We start from the raw sequence: 16,781 nt of genomic DNA, 5'->3' as shown, positions 1-16,781 counted from the left end.
GACTAACTTGGCTATATGGACCATTCAATATACTGTTCACAGTAGTTAACACACTTTCTCATTTTCTTATTCCCACTATTTCATTTCGTTTTGGTAACCCTGTACCCACCTGACCTGCATTTTTCTAATTCCCATTGTAACTAATTTCAATGAACCCTTTTCTCTTTTCAAGTTTTCTAAACTACCAACCCAGTTAAGGGATAGGTCTACAAAGAGTTAAGGAAACCATTCAATGACAGAAAATCCATCTGCATGATCGGAATTTCTGGGCAAAACCTAAAGAAAAAAATCTTAATTCGGAAACTTTGAATGGGATAATAGAAATGCCACATGACATACTAGCAGAATGGACCAAGAAGAGCACATGTTTGTCTTCCAGAAGAAAGCAAGGATCAAATGGAAACAAAAATGAAATTGGCTATACTTCATCAAACAGATAAAAAAATGGCCATATCCTCTTTACAATTCTCAAGTGATCATAGACTTCTAAGAGGCAGAATGAAGATAGACATGAATCTAGAAAGAAATAGCCTTCAGGCAGAAAGCCAGAAATGTGGATTGTGAGAATTGGTTTAAGAATACACGCCTACATAAGTTTACATAAAGTGCTGAATACCTTTGATAATGGACATTAGAGGCACGTAACAAAAAGGACTATCACTTAACAAAGCCAGGGAAAAAGAGGAAAATATTTACCAGTGTAAAGGACAACAAATCTTACATGAAAATGTGAAAGTTTGAAATAAACAATTACACAAATACCCTAGAATATATTGATTTAAATATTCAGAGATGTTAGCGGATGTAAGATACAATGAACATTTGGTGTGAGAAAAAAACTGGAAACAAAAGAATTTGTTACACATCATATTTCATAAACTAAGATGGCATAGCAACATAGAGAATTGTAGAAGTATTGAATTTTTAATGAAAATGACATTCCAGAACTAATGCCAATGAGATGTATACAAACCTATTTGAGGTATGGAAAAAGGAAAGATGGTGTTGCAGCAGGAACAATGTTGGATGCAAGGGGACTATTTACAAAAAGTCTGTGAAGGAAGATAATTCCCCAAAACTGGAACAGTGCAAGAAAGGAGGCCCACAAGTCATTGAAAATCTATATACGTATCACTCCTTGTACAGGATGATTCCATAATGATGTTGCAGATTTTCAGGGATGAAGGAGATAGGTAAATGTACCAATTTGGGGTGAGGGATCCTGGTCTGGAAACGACTGAGTCAAAAATTTTATAAGGAAAAATTGTTCTGATACCTCTGATATGTAACAGTACTGTTGTTACTAAGACTGTAGGATAGGCAACTTTTGGAGTTGGTAATGTAGATGGAAAAGAAATTGAGTAAACAATGGTTCTGAAATACATACCTCAAGAACTATGAGCATTTAATCATCTTTGATACCATGAAACCCATCTCTTCTATTGAAAAAGTGCTCATAGCTCTTAAAGATACACATTCTAGAACCCATATTTACTGGGCACCTTTTTTCTTGTTTTGGCCCATACTATCACCTCCGGATATATGGAACTCAAACAGCTTGCAATAGAAGAGATGTGTTTCACAGCATCGAAGATGAGCAACTGCTCATCGTCCTTAAGGTATGCATTTCAGAGCTCGTGCTTACAGGACTTTTTTTTGCTTTCATTTATACTATCACCTCTGAAAGCTGCTTACCCTACAGCTCTGCAACAACAGTAGCAGTATGTTTATTCCACTGTCAGAGGTATAGAACTTGGTCATTTCCATACCAGGGTCCCTTATTTCAAACTGATACATTGACCCTTCCCCATCATCCCTGAATGTCTGTAACATCATCAAGGAAGATACACTATGTGATCAAAAGTATCTGGACACCTGGCTGAAAATAACTTACAAGTTCATGGTGACCTCAATCGGTAATGCTGGAATTCAATATGGTGTTGACCCACCCTTAGCCTTGATGACAGCTTCCACTCTCGCAGGCATGCTTTCAATAAAGTGCTGGGAGGTTTCTTTGGGAATGGCAGCCATTCTCCATGGAGTGTTGCACTGAAGAGAGGTATCAATGTTGGTCGGTGAGGCTTGGCATGAAGTCGGCGTTCCAAAACATCTCAATGGTGTTCTATAGGATTCAGGTTAGAACTCTGTGTAGGCCAGTCCATTACAGGGATGTTAATGTTGCGTAACCACTCTGCCAATGGCTGTGCATTATGAACAGGTGCTCAATAGTGTTGAAAGATGCAGTCACCATCCCCGAATTGCTCGTCAACAGTGGGAAGCAAGATAATTGAAACATCAGTGTAAGCCTGTGCTGTGATAGTGTCACATGAAACAACAAGGGTTGCAAGCCCCCTCCATGAAAAACATGACCACACCATAACCCCACCACCTCTGAATTTTACTGTTGGTACTACACACGCTACCAGATGACGATAACAGGGCACTCGCCATACCCACACCCTGCCATCGGATGGCCACATTGTGTACCGTTATTTGTCACTCCACACAACGTTTTTCAACTGTTCAGTTGTCCAATGTTTATGCTCCTTACACCAAGTGAGGTGTTGTTTGGCATTTACCGGTGTGATGTATGGCTTATGAGCAGCCACTTGACCATGAAATCCAAGTTTCATCACCTCCCGCCTAACTGTCATAGTACTTGCAGTGGATCCTGATGCAGTTTGAAATTCCTGTGTGGTGGTCTGGATAAATGTCTGCCTATTACACATTACAGCCCTCTTCAACTATCGGTGGTCTCTGGCAGTCAACAGATGAGGTCAGCCTGTATGCTTTTGTGCTGCACATGTCCCCTTCACATTTCCACTTCACTATCATATCGGAAACAGTGGACCTAGGGATGTTTAGGAGTGTGGAAATCTCACATACAGACATATGATACAAGTGACACCCAATCACCTGACCACGGTCGAAGTCAGTGAGTTCCACGGAGCGCCCAATTCTGCTCTCTCACCGTGCCTAATGACTACTGAGGTCACTGATAGGGAGTACTTGGTAGTAGGTGGTAGCACAATGCACCTAACACGAAAAAGTATGTTTTTGGGGTGTCCAGATACTTTTGATCACATAGTATACCTGTCAAAAACATCAGTGACATAGATCCAACATTGGATTTTAATGAGGCCTTGGAACAAGCAGGTTCTAGAAGAAGATGATTTGTAAGTTGTGAATGAAATCATGGAACAAAGCAAAGAGTGTGCATGTATGTAAGTATGTATATATACCTAAAAACAAAGATGATGTGACTTACCAAATGAAAGTGCTGGCAGGTCGACAGACACACAAACGAACACAAACATACACACAAAATCCAAGCTTTCGCAACAAACTGTTGCCTCATCAGGAAAGAGGGAAGGAGAGGGAAAGACGAAAGGATGTGGGTTTTAAGGGAGAGGGTAAGGAGTCATTCCAGTCCCGGGAGCGGAAAGACTTACCTTAGGGGGAAAAAAGGACGGGTATACACTTGCACACACACACATATCCATCCACACATATACAGACACAAGCAGACATATTAAAAAAGACAAAGAGTTTGGGCAGAGATGTCAGTCGAGGCAGAAGTGCAGAGGCAAAGATGTTGATGAATGACAGGTGAGGTATGAGTGGCGGAAATTTGAAATTAGCGGAGATTGAGGCCTGGTGGATAACGGGAAGAGAGGATATATTGAAGAGCAAGTTCCCATCTCCGGAGTTCGGATAGGTTGGTGTTAGTAGGAAGTATCCAGATAACCCGGACGGTGTAACACTGCGCCAAGATGTGCTGGTCGTGCTCCAAGGCATGTTTAGCCACAGGGTGTTTATGTATGTATGAATGAATGAATGAATGAATGAACACACACTTTGCCATGAGTTCAAAGATATGGAGAAAGCCTTTGACCCAATTTCAACAAAATCTGTGTTGGGGCACACGCAAAAAAACTTTGCACTGGTGCATAAACACATTCTAGTTACCAGCACTGACAAGCGAACCCCTTCATACTGAGAGGGGTGGCCACCTTAATTGGGGTCACCTATTTTGAGTGGGTTCAGCTTCTTCTCCCATACTGCATGATGGTCACATGAAAAGGAGCCCTCACCAGTCACAACTACCGTCGTCCACTCCCATATTACACCATACCATACAGTACTGTCTGTGCAGGTACAGGCCATGTTATTTTGTGCACACTTTAACAGCCCTTGAGATACAAGGCACTGATTCAGTTCCTGCTAGTCTGCATAATAGGTTGAACAATACATAGCCTGTTTCAGTGCTAAATCTTCCATTAGGCTTGATCAGGATTGTGTGAAATTCTGAATAAAAGGATAAATCTGACAATAAGATTCTTTATCACCAAAACTATTCTCAGCAGTTCTAAGATAAGTTTTCAGTACCTTAAACCAGAAAAATGAAGGATTATGGGTTAAGACAACAGAAGTGAACCACCTTCATTTTGCTGATGACATTGGATTTTATATAGATAAAATTCCAACGGTGAATGGAAGAACTTAATAACACAAGTTTGAAAGATCTGAAAATCGTTTATAAAAAGTCAATGATAGTACAGATTAATGGTGAAATCATAGAAACATTTGATGAGAGGGTTTAGACAGTTGAAAACAGCAACTGGATTGACACAAAAAGTAAACAAAACAAATGTTTTTGTTAAGTTAAATGAAGGTTTCAGAACTAACTTTCCAGGTAATGTCTGAAAGGAAAATATGAGCATTGTATATTACCAGATTTCATTTAAGGTACTGAAACATGGATTTTTAATGTAAAGAGCCATTCCTAATATGAGGTCTACTTAGCATGCAATGGAAAGATGCATGTTAAGTTACAAAGACACAGGAAAAGAAACAATTGAAGTGGAATATGTAATTATGACTAACATAAAAGAAATGAAGGCTGGGAGGACATATGTAAAACCACTTGAATTGAGACAGAGAAGTTTATCTTAAATGCAGTCCTTGGAAATGAGGTAAATACATCGAAGCTGATTCCCATCTTTTTGACTAGTACAGTGTTAGTTTTGACATGTGCAATAAGCATGAATCTAGCTTTAAGAGTTTGTATCCCTCCCATCACAGACCAGTAAAATTAGTTAAGAGTGCTGCATTTATTTGTTTATGTCGGTGTATGTGACAATAGCTGTCATGAGCCATAGAGGCTCACATAATTTTTATTCTTTTTATTAATGTTGACTACTGATGTGTTTCCAGCACCTGAGTACTTTTGGTTTGTTTTTAACCCAGGTTTTTTGTGCCTGTACTGCAAAACATGTATGTATTTCACCAGTAGTGGGTCTAACTTTGAAGTACATTTTAATTATAGCTATAACAACTTGAAAATCATCTAAGTTGAAACTGCAGTAGTGGATATTGAAGTAAATAGTACAATTGATGGCAAATATGATGTCACTTAAAAACATTCTATGAGAACAGTCTCAGTCCACAACCAAAATTGTTACCTTATTACATTAGCAAACATGCAGCAGCCTATTTTGTAATTCACAACATAAAAAAATACAAGACAACACCTCCACAACAAGTAAAAAATATTTAACAATCTCACTGGAAATGAAGCCGCTCTCACAGGTGTGAGGGCATTGGCCAGGAGAGAACATTTTGTGTGGAGCTGCTTGCTGTTGTTCACCATGATAGTTGTTGATGAGATGTTTGACCTGCCATACTATGACTGGTCAATACACGTGGCACTGCATGAGCAGTTTAGTTTGCAAGATGCCCCAGTGACCTCGGCACAAGAGCCGTACGATTGTCAGACAAAGAGGTTCTGGTGGGACTACTGCGGAGACTCGATCCATGGTTAGTAGGATAACTTCGTTCATCACGATTAGTTGGTGGCAGACGTGGAAGTAGCACTGCAATGTGTTGGAGTCCCAACAGGGAATGCAGTCTGGCCAGCCCAGTCTTGTTGTATGTACCACTGTACCTGTTGTAAGTTGCTGTCCTTCACCATGGCAAAATGACCCTCCATGATCAGAAAAGCATCCATCACCTGTTAAGCCTCTTTGTCCAGTTGGAATGACAATAACTTGTTTTGTTTGAACTTTGGGTTGAGAGACAGGAAAGAGCAAACACATTGGCATGTTGAGTGTTATTGTGGAAGTGAATGTTGGAAGTGTATCTGCTGAGAAAGAATATCCAGCACTGAAGTTAGTGGGCAGTCTTCTCAGGTAGCTTTGCTGCAGGACCAAAGAGGCAGATCAATAGCTTATGATTCATAATGAGGTGAAACTTCATTCCCTGTAGGAATACACGAAACACCTTCAGTATAAAGACGATCTAGGGGGCCACTTTTTCAATCTGCAAATACCTCTTCTGCACAGCACCAAGTGTCTCTGGTGCAAATTCAGTTATGTGTTTAGAACTGCTCATGTCTCTCTATGCCAGAACAGCCCCCAGGCCCTGTTCAGAGGCATATTCTGTCACCGCCAGCTGTTTCCCCATTTGAAATGTGGCGAGACATGGTGCTGATAGGAGACCCTACTTCAGGGTCTTGAACGCCTAGTCACATTACTCTGACCATTCAAAAGGCATGCTCATCTTCTGTAGATTGTTGAGGACATCTGCAAATGACTCCATACCCGGAATAAATTTTCTCTAATACATTATTTTTCCCAAGGAGGACCGGAGCTCCTTTATATTTATGAGGTGAGGAAGTGCAATGCCAGCTTTGAGCAGCTTCTGTGTGGGCTTAATACCTTCATGTGAGATGTGTTCTAGGTGGTCCAGCGATGGTTGAAAACAGAGATTTTTTGAGATTGCATTTGCAGATTGGAGGGTGTGGAACAGCTGCCACAAGTTTCCTAAGTTTTTTCAATTGTGGCCACCATCACCACAACATTGTCTACATAATTATGCAGCCCAGAACATCTTGCAGCAGCTGCTCAAAAAAACTTTTGAAATATTGTTGGGGCACTGGCCACCTTGAAAACAAAGCGTTTGAAGTGATATAACCCATGTGGTAGGTTCACTACCAGGACTTTCTGTAATTCATCATTCAGGGGTTAGTTATAAGTAAGTTTTGCAGAGATTGACCTTCGAAAAATACTGTCCTCCCTTGGGCCCAGAGAAAAGCTCATTTGGTGTCAGTGTGGGATTTGGTTCAGCCTCAGACTGGTAATTGACCATAACCTTAAACTGTGCTTGTGTAGAGACTTTATCCTATAGTTTTTTCACAATAACCACATGTGTTTCCCACTCACTTGTAAACACGGCTTTAATGAAGTCCAAGGCTGTCAATCTATCTAGCACACTCTGCTGCAGAGTGAAGATCTCATTCTATCTATCACATTCTTGATGGCATCCCACAGTGTGAGGGGCATGGATCAATAGAAGCAAAGGGGTGCCAATTTCTTTACTGTAACGTGCGCTGTAAAGTTCTTCACTTTGCCCAGAAACCCAGAGAAAATGTTAGGGTACTCCTTACTGAGGGATTCCAATTCTGGAAATGGTACTTAATCTGAGACCAGGTGGACAGAGTCATTGATGACAAATCCGACAGCTGAAAAAGCATCTGGCCAAATACACTTCTGGAAATTGAAATAAGAACACCGTGAATTCATTGTCCCAGGAAGGGGAAACTTTATTGACACATTCCTGGGGTCAGATACATCACATGATCACACTGACAGAACCACAGGCACATACACACAGGCAACAGAGCATGCACAATGTCGGCACTAGTACAGTGTATATCCACCTTTCGCAGCAATGCAGGCTGCTATTCTCCCGTGGAGACGATCGTAGAGATGCTGGATGTAGTCCTGTGGAACGGCTTGCCATGCCATTTCCACCTGGCGCCTCAGTTGGACCAGTGTTCATGCTGGACGTGCAGACCACATGAGACGACGCTTCATCCAGTCCCAAACATGCTCAATGGGGGACAGATCCGGAGATCTTGCTGGCCAGGGTAGTTGACTTACACCTTCTAGAGCACGTTGGGTGGCACGGGATACATGCGGACGTGCATTGTCCTGTTGGAGCAGCAAGTTCCCTTGCCGGTCTAGGAATGGTAGAACGATGGGTTCGATGACGGTTTGGATGTACTGTGCACTATTCAGAGTCCCTTCGACGATCACCAGTGGTGTACGGCCAGTGTAGGAGATCGCTCCCCACACCATGATGCCGGGTGTTGGCCCTGTGTGCCCCGGTCGTATGCAGTCCTGATTGTGGCGCTCACCTGCACGGCGCCAAACACGCATACGACCATCATTGGCACCAAGGCAGAAGCGACTCTCATCGCTGAAGACGACACGTCTCCATTCGTCCCTCCATTCACGCCTGTCGCAACACCACTGGAGGCGGGCTGCATGATGTTGGGGCGTGAATGGAAGATGGCCTAACGGTGTGCGGGACCGTAGCCCAGCTTCATGGAGACGGTTGCGAATGGTCCTCGCCGATACCCCAGGAGCAACAGTGTCCCTAATTTGCTGGGAAGTGGCGGTGCGGTCCCCTACGGCACTGCGTAGGATCCTACGGTCTTGGCGTGCATCCGTGCGTCGCTGCGGTCCGGTCCCAGGTCAACGGGCACGTGCACCTTCCGCCGACCACTGGCGACAACATCGATGTACTGTGGAGACCTCACGCCCCACGTGTTGAGCAATTCGGAGATACGTCCACCCGGCCTCCCGCATGCCCACTATACGCCCTCGCTCAAAGTCCGTCAACTGCACATACGGTTCACGTCCATGCTGTCGCGGCATGCTACCAGTGTTAAAGACTGCGATGGAGCTCCGTATGCCACGGCAAACTGGCTGACACTGACGGCGGCGGTGCACAAATGCTGCGCAGCTAGCGCCATTCGACGGCCAACACCGCGGTTCCTGGTGTCTCCGCTGTGCCGTGCATGTGATCATTGCTTGTACAGCCCTGTCGCAGTGTCCGGAGCAAGTATGGTGGGTCTGACACACCGGTGTCAATGTGTTCTTTTTTCCATTTCCAGGAGTGTAGATTCTCTGTGCCCATGCTGTGGACCACAAGGGCGGTGAGGTGCTGTATGATATTTTTGTATGTCGCTGAGATTTTGAGTTGTCCTTTGACTGGAAGGTTTGTTTGTTATATGTCACTAAGTGGCAAGCCATGGGGTGCTGCTTCCAGCTGGAGATACATTTGAGTGTTTAACAGGGATGCAGTGGCACTGGTTTCAACCTGAAGCTGAACTTGGCTATTGTGCAAAGTGAGTGTGATGAAAAGTATCTTAGGCACCACCACTGTGATGTGGGACTCTGACAAAATCACATTAACGTCTATTATTTCCTGTCAAGATGAGTGTTTTGATCAGAATGTAGCAGGCAAAAACAAGCTGTGCTTCCTTCTAGCATGCCTCACACTCTGCCCACCTGTCGGGGCTGGCTTCTCTGGCATATTCAAAAACAGTCCAGGCACAACAGAAATGAACACTGGTCAGGCAACTGAGACTTCTTTCTTTGCTTACAAAATAGAGCTGAAGTGCAGCAGTGCTTGGACTTTACTGTTGCCACATTTGCTGTATCAGTGAAGTTGGATTCCTCTCCTGTATCTGACACAACGGCCATAACATCGCCCCAGAATTCTAATTGACAGCCCACGGCCTAGGGAACTGTGAGGGATTGGGCTCATTTTGAAATGCCCTCCAAAGTAGGACCCTCAAGTTCTAGAGCTTTCTGGTGCACCTCCTTATCCAGAGCCACCTGCACGATCATATCCATAATCGTCTCCTCTGCATATGATTCCTTATTTTTGCTGGAGTAATAAAATGGCATTTCCTACTCAGTCCCTGCTATTCGCCTATCCATGCACAGTATGACTGATTATGCTGTTTATGACACTGATAAAACTCCACACAGGATGCAATGACATGACACCATTGGTGAAAGTAGAGAGCACACATTTAATCAAAGTCCTGGTGTACTGGTTCCACAACAGAGGCCAGTTTGTGCAAAAGCTGGTTTGTACTGGGTGGGATCCATGACAGGAAAAAGTGATTTTACAATGGCTGGATCCATTACCCAAAAAAGTGCTGCCAGATGTACTTCTCATACGCTTCTCACTCTTCCACAATCTTATCCTAAGGTGGGAATGATGATGGACCTGTAGCTGATTGTCGGGAGAGCAACACGGAAAACAAGGTCTCCTGACATTTCTGTCCCTCTAACTGCTGTTCCAAAAATTGTTATAGCATGACTTCCAGCGACATACCTTCAAGATAGCCTATTGAGTAGGGTGCATGGTTATGTAACTAACATGAAAAATGCTTATGATCATTTCCAACAAAGTTGCAAATGAAAACATGGAAAAACACAAGATGACACCTCCAGAGCAAGTATATTTAGTGATCTCACAGGACAATAGTTCACAAAATATACAATGTATGGCATAGCCACATGGCAAGACAGGTACAGTACTGTTCTAACTAGCATAGTAAATAGCTTGATGAATGAAAAAAGACTGAGAGGGTGCACACAGTGTGGCGATTGCCTATGTAGATGGTGTCTCACAGTCAGTGGTGGGAGACACCTGTGCTGCCATCATGTGCAGTCTCTCGGCAGTGGCATCTTTACTGGTGACCACATTTCGCACCTGTGGACAAGGAGTGACTGTCACATTATATGTGCCAGTCGTGCTACGAAGGCCAACATCAGATACAAAGTAGATTCTTCACTTTTTGACAAACTTTGTGAAAAATGTTTTATTGCAGTAGCAGCCTTAGTGCTTTTATTGAAGAAAGTTGTAAGTCAGTTTTTACATGTCTGACTATTTTGACAGAAAAGCAATTAAATTCTGCAGTTCAAATTAAATTGATAGTTGCTCCAAGTGATAAACAAAAGAATTGTGATTGCATAAGAGCAAATTACCCTCTGCTCCTCATATCTGTCTTTTCTCAAGACAGAGTAAATTCTCTTTGCTTTCATCACCACCCTCTGAAAGATCTAAAATTAACATGAACAGATTGTATTTTTAAATGAATACAAAAGCATATTGAAAGTGTCTGGATGATATAACTTCTGTAAATGCAGTGCTGCAAAAACCGCATTCTGATTGTAACAAATCAGTTCAAGTAAAATTAATCCAGAAACACCAACCAAGGGAGCCTCTAGGGTAGGAAGAGTTGGAATTAGAAAATGAAACACCATTGTGCATCATATTAGATGACTGCAGAGGTCATGGATGGAAATCGACAAGACAGATGGTGGAGAAGGGGGGGGAGTGATTGTGTATGGGTTTTTTGATGAGAGAGTTTGTGAGTATCAGAGTATGTGACATAAATGGTCTTATCTTTTGACTACACTGACTTGTAAGCTTAAATTTTTTGCACTCCTAAAGGACCACAAACATAAGTATTTGACATAAATTTCAAAGTAAGACCTCTACCCATTCCTGAGAAAAATGGGTCTTAACAGACAGGCAGCAAATGGCGAAACAATATTTTTTATGTGATACAATTACAAATTAACAATTTCTTGATTTTTTTCCTTTATTTGTACTGTGAAATCTTATTTCTCACCAAATTTCATGATTCTAGGTCAGTGGGAAGTATGCTATGGATTTTGAAGAATGAATTTGTATCAAAATATATTACATAAAAAGCCATATCTTTGGATTGCATTGACTTAAAATCTTAAATTTTTTACAGTGCCTGCAGACCACAGATGTTCCTATTTGACATAACTTTCAACTTGATACCTGAACCCATTCACACAAAAGGAGTGGGGGAGCCTTAACAGATGGACAGACAGACAGACAGACAGGTGGATAGCTGAGCTATAAGGGTTCCATTTTCACTGACTGAAGTAAGGAACCCTAAAAAACAAAGGTGGAGATCATGGTAAAAAGTTGGAGCCAAGTGAATATCTAAAGTGCAGCATGTTGTATAGATGGTTACATGTTTCCTTGGGCTGAATATTAATTTCATAAATACATTTTTTAGTTTACCAGTAATTTTTTTAGTGAAAGGCATAATGTAAACCTCGTGATACTCTACATCCAGTAATTTACTTATTTTCAAGCATTTGTTGTTTAGATTATTCAGTATGTGTTACTGTTTATGTGGAAGAGGTTGTTTATGGTGTCTTTCCAGAAGATCAAACTGATTTGGCCACGTCACATGTATGCTGTTACTAGTCACATAGCAAAGATCTGAAGAATGTATAATGTTTAAACAACATGGAATTTGAAAATATTTTATTTCTAACTCTTTTTAAGTATGTATATAAACATCGCATAATGTCCTTAAACGATTTTACAATCGCCTATACTACAAATAAGATCTGCAACTAGATCAGGCAGTAGTTAAGCACAGAATAAATATTTCACAGCTTTCTGGTAACTGAATGTTTCAAATATATCATTTTACTTGCAGTATTAATGATCTGAAAATACAGTGTTCAATATCTCAATAGCAGCAAATGTAACTTATCTCACTAATGTCAAAGTTCACACTATTATTTGTTTAACATGTCTGTTTAATTGAAATATTCCATTGCTTCATTGTCTAAATACCAAAGTCTGTTGCATGAATGAGACGTAATCTTATTTGATACGTATAAATGCTGCACTTTAATTGTTGTTAATCTTAGGCACTATAGAAGCTATACAAATATTCTTTCCATCAGTAGTTCACTTATTATGGGTTATATGAATAATCTTGCTTACTGTTTCAAAATTTTATGATATTTTGCATGAAAAATTTTGATGCCTTTAAATAAGAGAATGATGCATATTTAAAGGAACACATAAATTAATGGTACTTATTGATTTATCACATAGTAGTTTGTTTGTAAAACCACATTTTTCAGCTTAGCTGGTGAAAATTGTTATATCATGATAAATTTCAGCAATACACACATAATAAAGCAATATGTGTTACAGTAGGTGGTCATTTATCAGCATGCTACTTCCAGCATCTCAACTTTTTTAACCTTTCCAGAACTTACTAGAGTGTAAAATTATGATCTAAATAAAGGAAATAATGATTCAACAAGTACACACAATTATCACTGTATTTTTGTCATTTTTTTGTATTCATATGACTAAAAATATTAACATCTAGAAATATAGAGAGAGTAATACATCACAAATTCAACTATAGAAGTACAAAACTTAGGAACTGTGTGATATTTTACTGAGAGCAGTACATTTTTAAAACAATGAGTGCCATTTCTGAATTATCACAGGTAAATCATACAATCAAATAATGTTTTCTTGATAATATTCTTATACGCAATACAGTGTGTCATCTATATTCAAAGTAGAAGCAGTACTAAAAAAAAATACCAAAAACAAATTAGTCTCTGATTATGTGTTATACCACTATGATGCAAAGTACTGCTTTACAGTATATATAAAAAATACAAAAGAAATAAACAGAAGAAGCTGAAATAGGCTGCCTGCAAAAACCAAGTATGCCAAAGCCAACATCTGCAAGAAGAAGGTGACAACAATCTTTTGGTATTAATGATTCCTTTTCGTGGAGCTATGGAACTAGGAACAATAGAAGAAGACAGAGGAAGAGGAACAAGGTATCTAATTAAGAACCCAAGTGCTGCAAAAGTAGGTTTTTAAGAAATTATGTTTTCTACCTAGAGCTGGAGAATCAGAGCATTAATGTATAATTCAAATTTAAGCCAGAAGCATGGTTTAAAGCTGTAACCCACTCAAAATAGGGGAACTAAAATAAAGTAAAACCATTAATACTGCAGGTTGTTCATCATTTCAAGTAAATTACTTCATATATAAAAATAGCATCTACTTAAAAGCATTGTTAGGACTAGGAAGCAACCACTGTGCACTATTGTTGGTTTGCACTGCAACTGCCAGTTCCCTTCTCTCTTTTTCTTCATTGGAGAAGAAACTTTTCAGTTCAAGGTCTACAATTTTGACAAGAGATCTCCAAGTTTCTGAATATAATATCTTGGTTTATATTCTGGATCATCTGAAGCATCATCCAGGGTACAAACCCCAGACAATACAAGAATTGTCTGAAAGCCACATCTGTTGCCAAAGAGTATATCCTGCTTCACCCTGTATGGAAGATATTCAGCAATATAATATGTGATAAATTTCCCCCAAAGCTAGTACTAAAACAAAAAGTACACATAAAATTGATGCGGTATATTCACATGGTGGAGCATTTCATTTCAATAGAAAGGAATTTAGAAACACCAGGGTTTTTAGTCCTCAATTCATGTTTCTATAAGTCCCAGAATCTTGGCAGTACATTTGACATATATATACTTCAAAAGGGCAAGTCATTATTTAACATCATTACTAAAAATATAAAAAGTACTTGACCAACTTGACCAATTTCTCTCTCTCTCTCTCTCTCTCTCTCTCTCTCTCTCTCTCTCTCTCTCTCTCTCTCTCTCTCTCTCTCCCCCTCCAAGTAATCTATAAACACATATAACAGGCAAACTCTCAAAAAGTTCTTGACCAATTAACCAATCTCAGATTCTTACAGGATGCTTGTATTACTAGAGTATCATGTAAGACTTTTCAACATTTATGCTGGCAAAGTGGGGGAACAAAGTTAGCAAAAATTTCTTGACAAACTTACTTCAAATTTTTACATGCTAACTATAGTAACTGCAAACAGCTGAAAGCAAGGGGGGAAACTACAGCCGTAATTTTTCCTGAGGGCATGCAGCTTTACTGTATGATTAAATGATGATGGCGTCTTCTTGGGTAAAATAGTCCCGCATTCAGATCTCCGGGCAGGGATTACTCAAGAGGTCGTCGTTATCAGGAGAAAGAAGACTGGCGTTCTACGGATAGGAGCAGGAATGTCAGATCCCTCAATCGGGCAGGTAGGTTAGAAAATTTAAAAAGGGAAATGGATAGGTTACAGTTAGATATAGTGGGAATTAGTGAAGTTTGGTGGCAGGAGGAACAAGTCTTTTGGTCAGGTGAATACAGGGTTATAAATACAAAATCAAATAGGGGTAATGCAGGAGTAGGTTTAATAATGAATAAAAAAAAATAGGAATATGGGTAAGCTACTACGAACAGCATAGTGAACGCATTATTGTGGCCAAGATAGACACGAAGCCCACGCCTACTACAGTAGTACAAGTTTATATGCCAACTAGCTCTGCAGATGACGAAGAAATTGATGAAATGTATGATGATATAAAAGAAATTATTCAGGTAGTGAAGGGAGACGAAAAATTAATAGTCATGGGTGACTGGAATTCGAGAGAAGGAAAAGTGAGAGAAGGAAACATAGTAGGTGAATATGGATTGGGGCTAAGAAATGAAAGAGGAAGCCGCCTGGTAGAATTTTGCACAGAGCATAACTTAATCATAGCTAACACTTGGTTCAAAAATCATGAAAGAAGGTTGTATACATGCAAGAACCCTGGAGATACTAAAAGGTATCAGATAGATTATATAATGGTAAGACAGAGATTTAGGAACCAGGTTTTAAATTGTAAGACATTTCCAGGGGCAGATGTGGACTCTGACCACAATCTATTGGTTATGAACTGTAGATTAAAACTGAAGAAACTGCAAAAAGGTGGGAATTTAAGGTGATGGGACCTGGATAAACTGAAAGAATCAGAGGTTGTACAGAGTTTCAGGGAGAGCATAAGGGAACAATTGACAGGAATGGGGGAAAGAAATACAGTAGAAGAAGAATGGGTAGCTTTGAGGGATGAAATAGTGAAGGCAGCAGAGGATCAAATAGGTAGAAAGACAAGGGCTAGTAGAAACCCTTGGGTAACAGAAGAAATACTGAATTTAATTGATGAAAGGAGAAAATATAAAAATGCACTAAATGAAGCAGGCAAAAAGGAATACAAACGTCTCAAAAATGATATCGACAGGAAGTGCAAAGTAGCTACGCAGGGATGGCTAGAGGACAAATGTAAGGATGTAGAGACTTATCTCACTAGGGGTAAGATAGATACTGCCTACAGGAAAATTAAAGAGACCTTTGGAGAAAGGAGAACCACGTGTATGAATATCAGGAGCTCAGATGGAAACCCAGTTCCAAGCAAAGAAGGGAAAGCAGAAAGGTTGAAGGAGTATATAGAGGGTCTATACAAGGGCTATGTACTTGAGGACAATATTATGGAAATGGAAGAGGATATAGATGAAGATGAAATGGGAGATAAGATACTGCGTGAAGAGTTTGACAGAGCACTGAAAGACCGGAGTCGAAAGAAGGCCCCGGAGTAGACAACATTCCATCAGAACTACTGACAGCCTTGGGAGAGCCAGTCCTGACAAAACTCTATTATGTGTTGAGCAAGATGTATGAGACAGGCGAAATACCCTCAGACTTCAAGAAGAATGTAATATTTCCAATCCCAAAGAAAGCAGGTGTTGACAGATGTGAAAATTACCGAACTATCAGCTTAATAAGTCACAACTGCAAAATACTAACGTGAATTCTTTACAGACAAATGGAAAAACTGATAGAAGCCGACCTCGGGGAAGATCAGTTTGGATTCCGTAGAAATGTTGGAACATGTGAGGCAATACTGACCCTACGACTTATCTTAGAAGAAAGATTAAGGAAAGGCAAACCTACTTTTCTAGCATTTGTAGACTTAGAGAAAGCTCTTGACAATGTTGATTGCTCTCTTTCAAATTCTGAAGGTGGCAGGGGTAAAATACAGGGAGCAAAAGGCTATTTACAATTTGTACAGAAAGCAGATGGCAGTCATACGAGTCGAGGGGTATGAAAGGGAAGCAGTGGTTGGGAAGGGAGTGAGACAGGGTTGTAGCCTACCCCCGATGTTATTCAATCTGTATATTGAACAAGCAGTAAAGGAAACAAA

The 16,781-nt window shown here is 40.4% G+C and overlaps 1 protein-coding gene across 3 annotated transcripts in view; it reads right to left on the bottom strand.

Annotated features, from left to right (window-relative positions):
* Window positions 1–12,163: 12,163 nt before the first annotated feature.
* The window catches only part of LOC126175233 (glycerol-3-phosphate phosphatase-like), an 89,677-nt gene continuing 85,059 nt past the window's right edge, over window positions 12,164–16,781 (bottom strand). For 2 of the 3 annotated variants that reach the window (XM_049921867.1, XM_049921868.1), the window contains exon 7: window positions 13,267–14,019. In XM_049921867.1, the coding sequence (XP_049777824.1) occupies window positions 13,866–14,019 (154 nt within the window). In that variant the 3' untranslated portion in view covers window positions 13,267–13,865. The other variant, XM_049921869.1, reaches the window with a different exon arrangement.

This window comes from Schistocerca cancellata, chromosome 3 (assembly GCF_023864275.1).
Source record: "Schistocerca cancellata isolate TAMUIC-IGC-003103 chromosome 3, iqSchCanc2.1, whole genome shotgun sequence".
Classification (NCBI taxonomy): Eukaryota; Metazoa; Arthropoda; class Insecta; order Orthoptera; family Acrididae; genus Schistocerca; species Schistocerca cancellata.
This window is presented reverse-complemented; position numbering and strand designations above follow the sequence as displayed.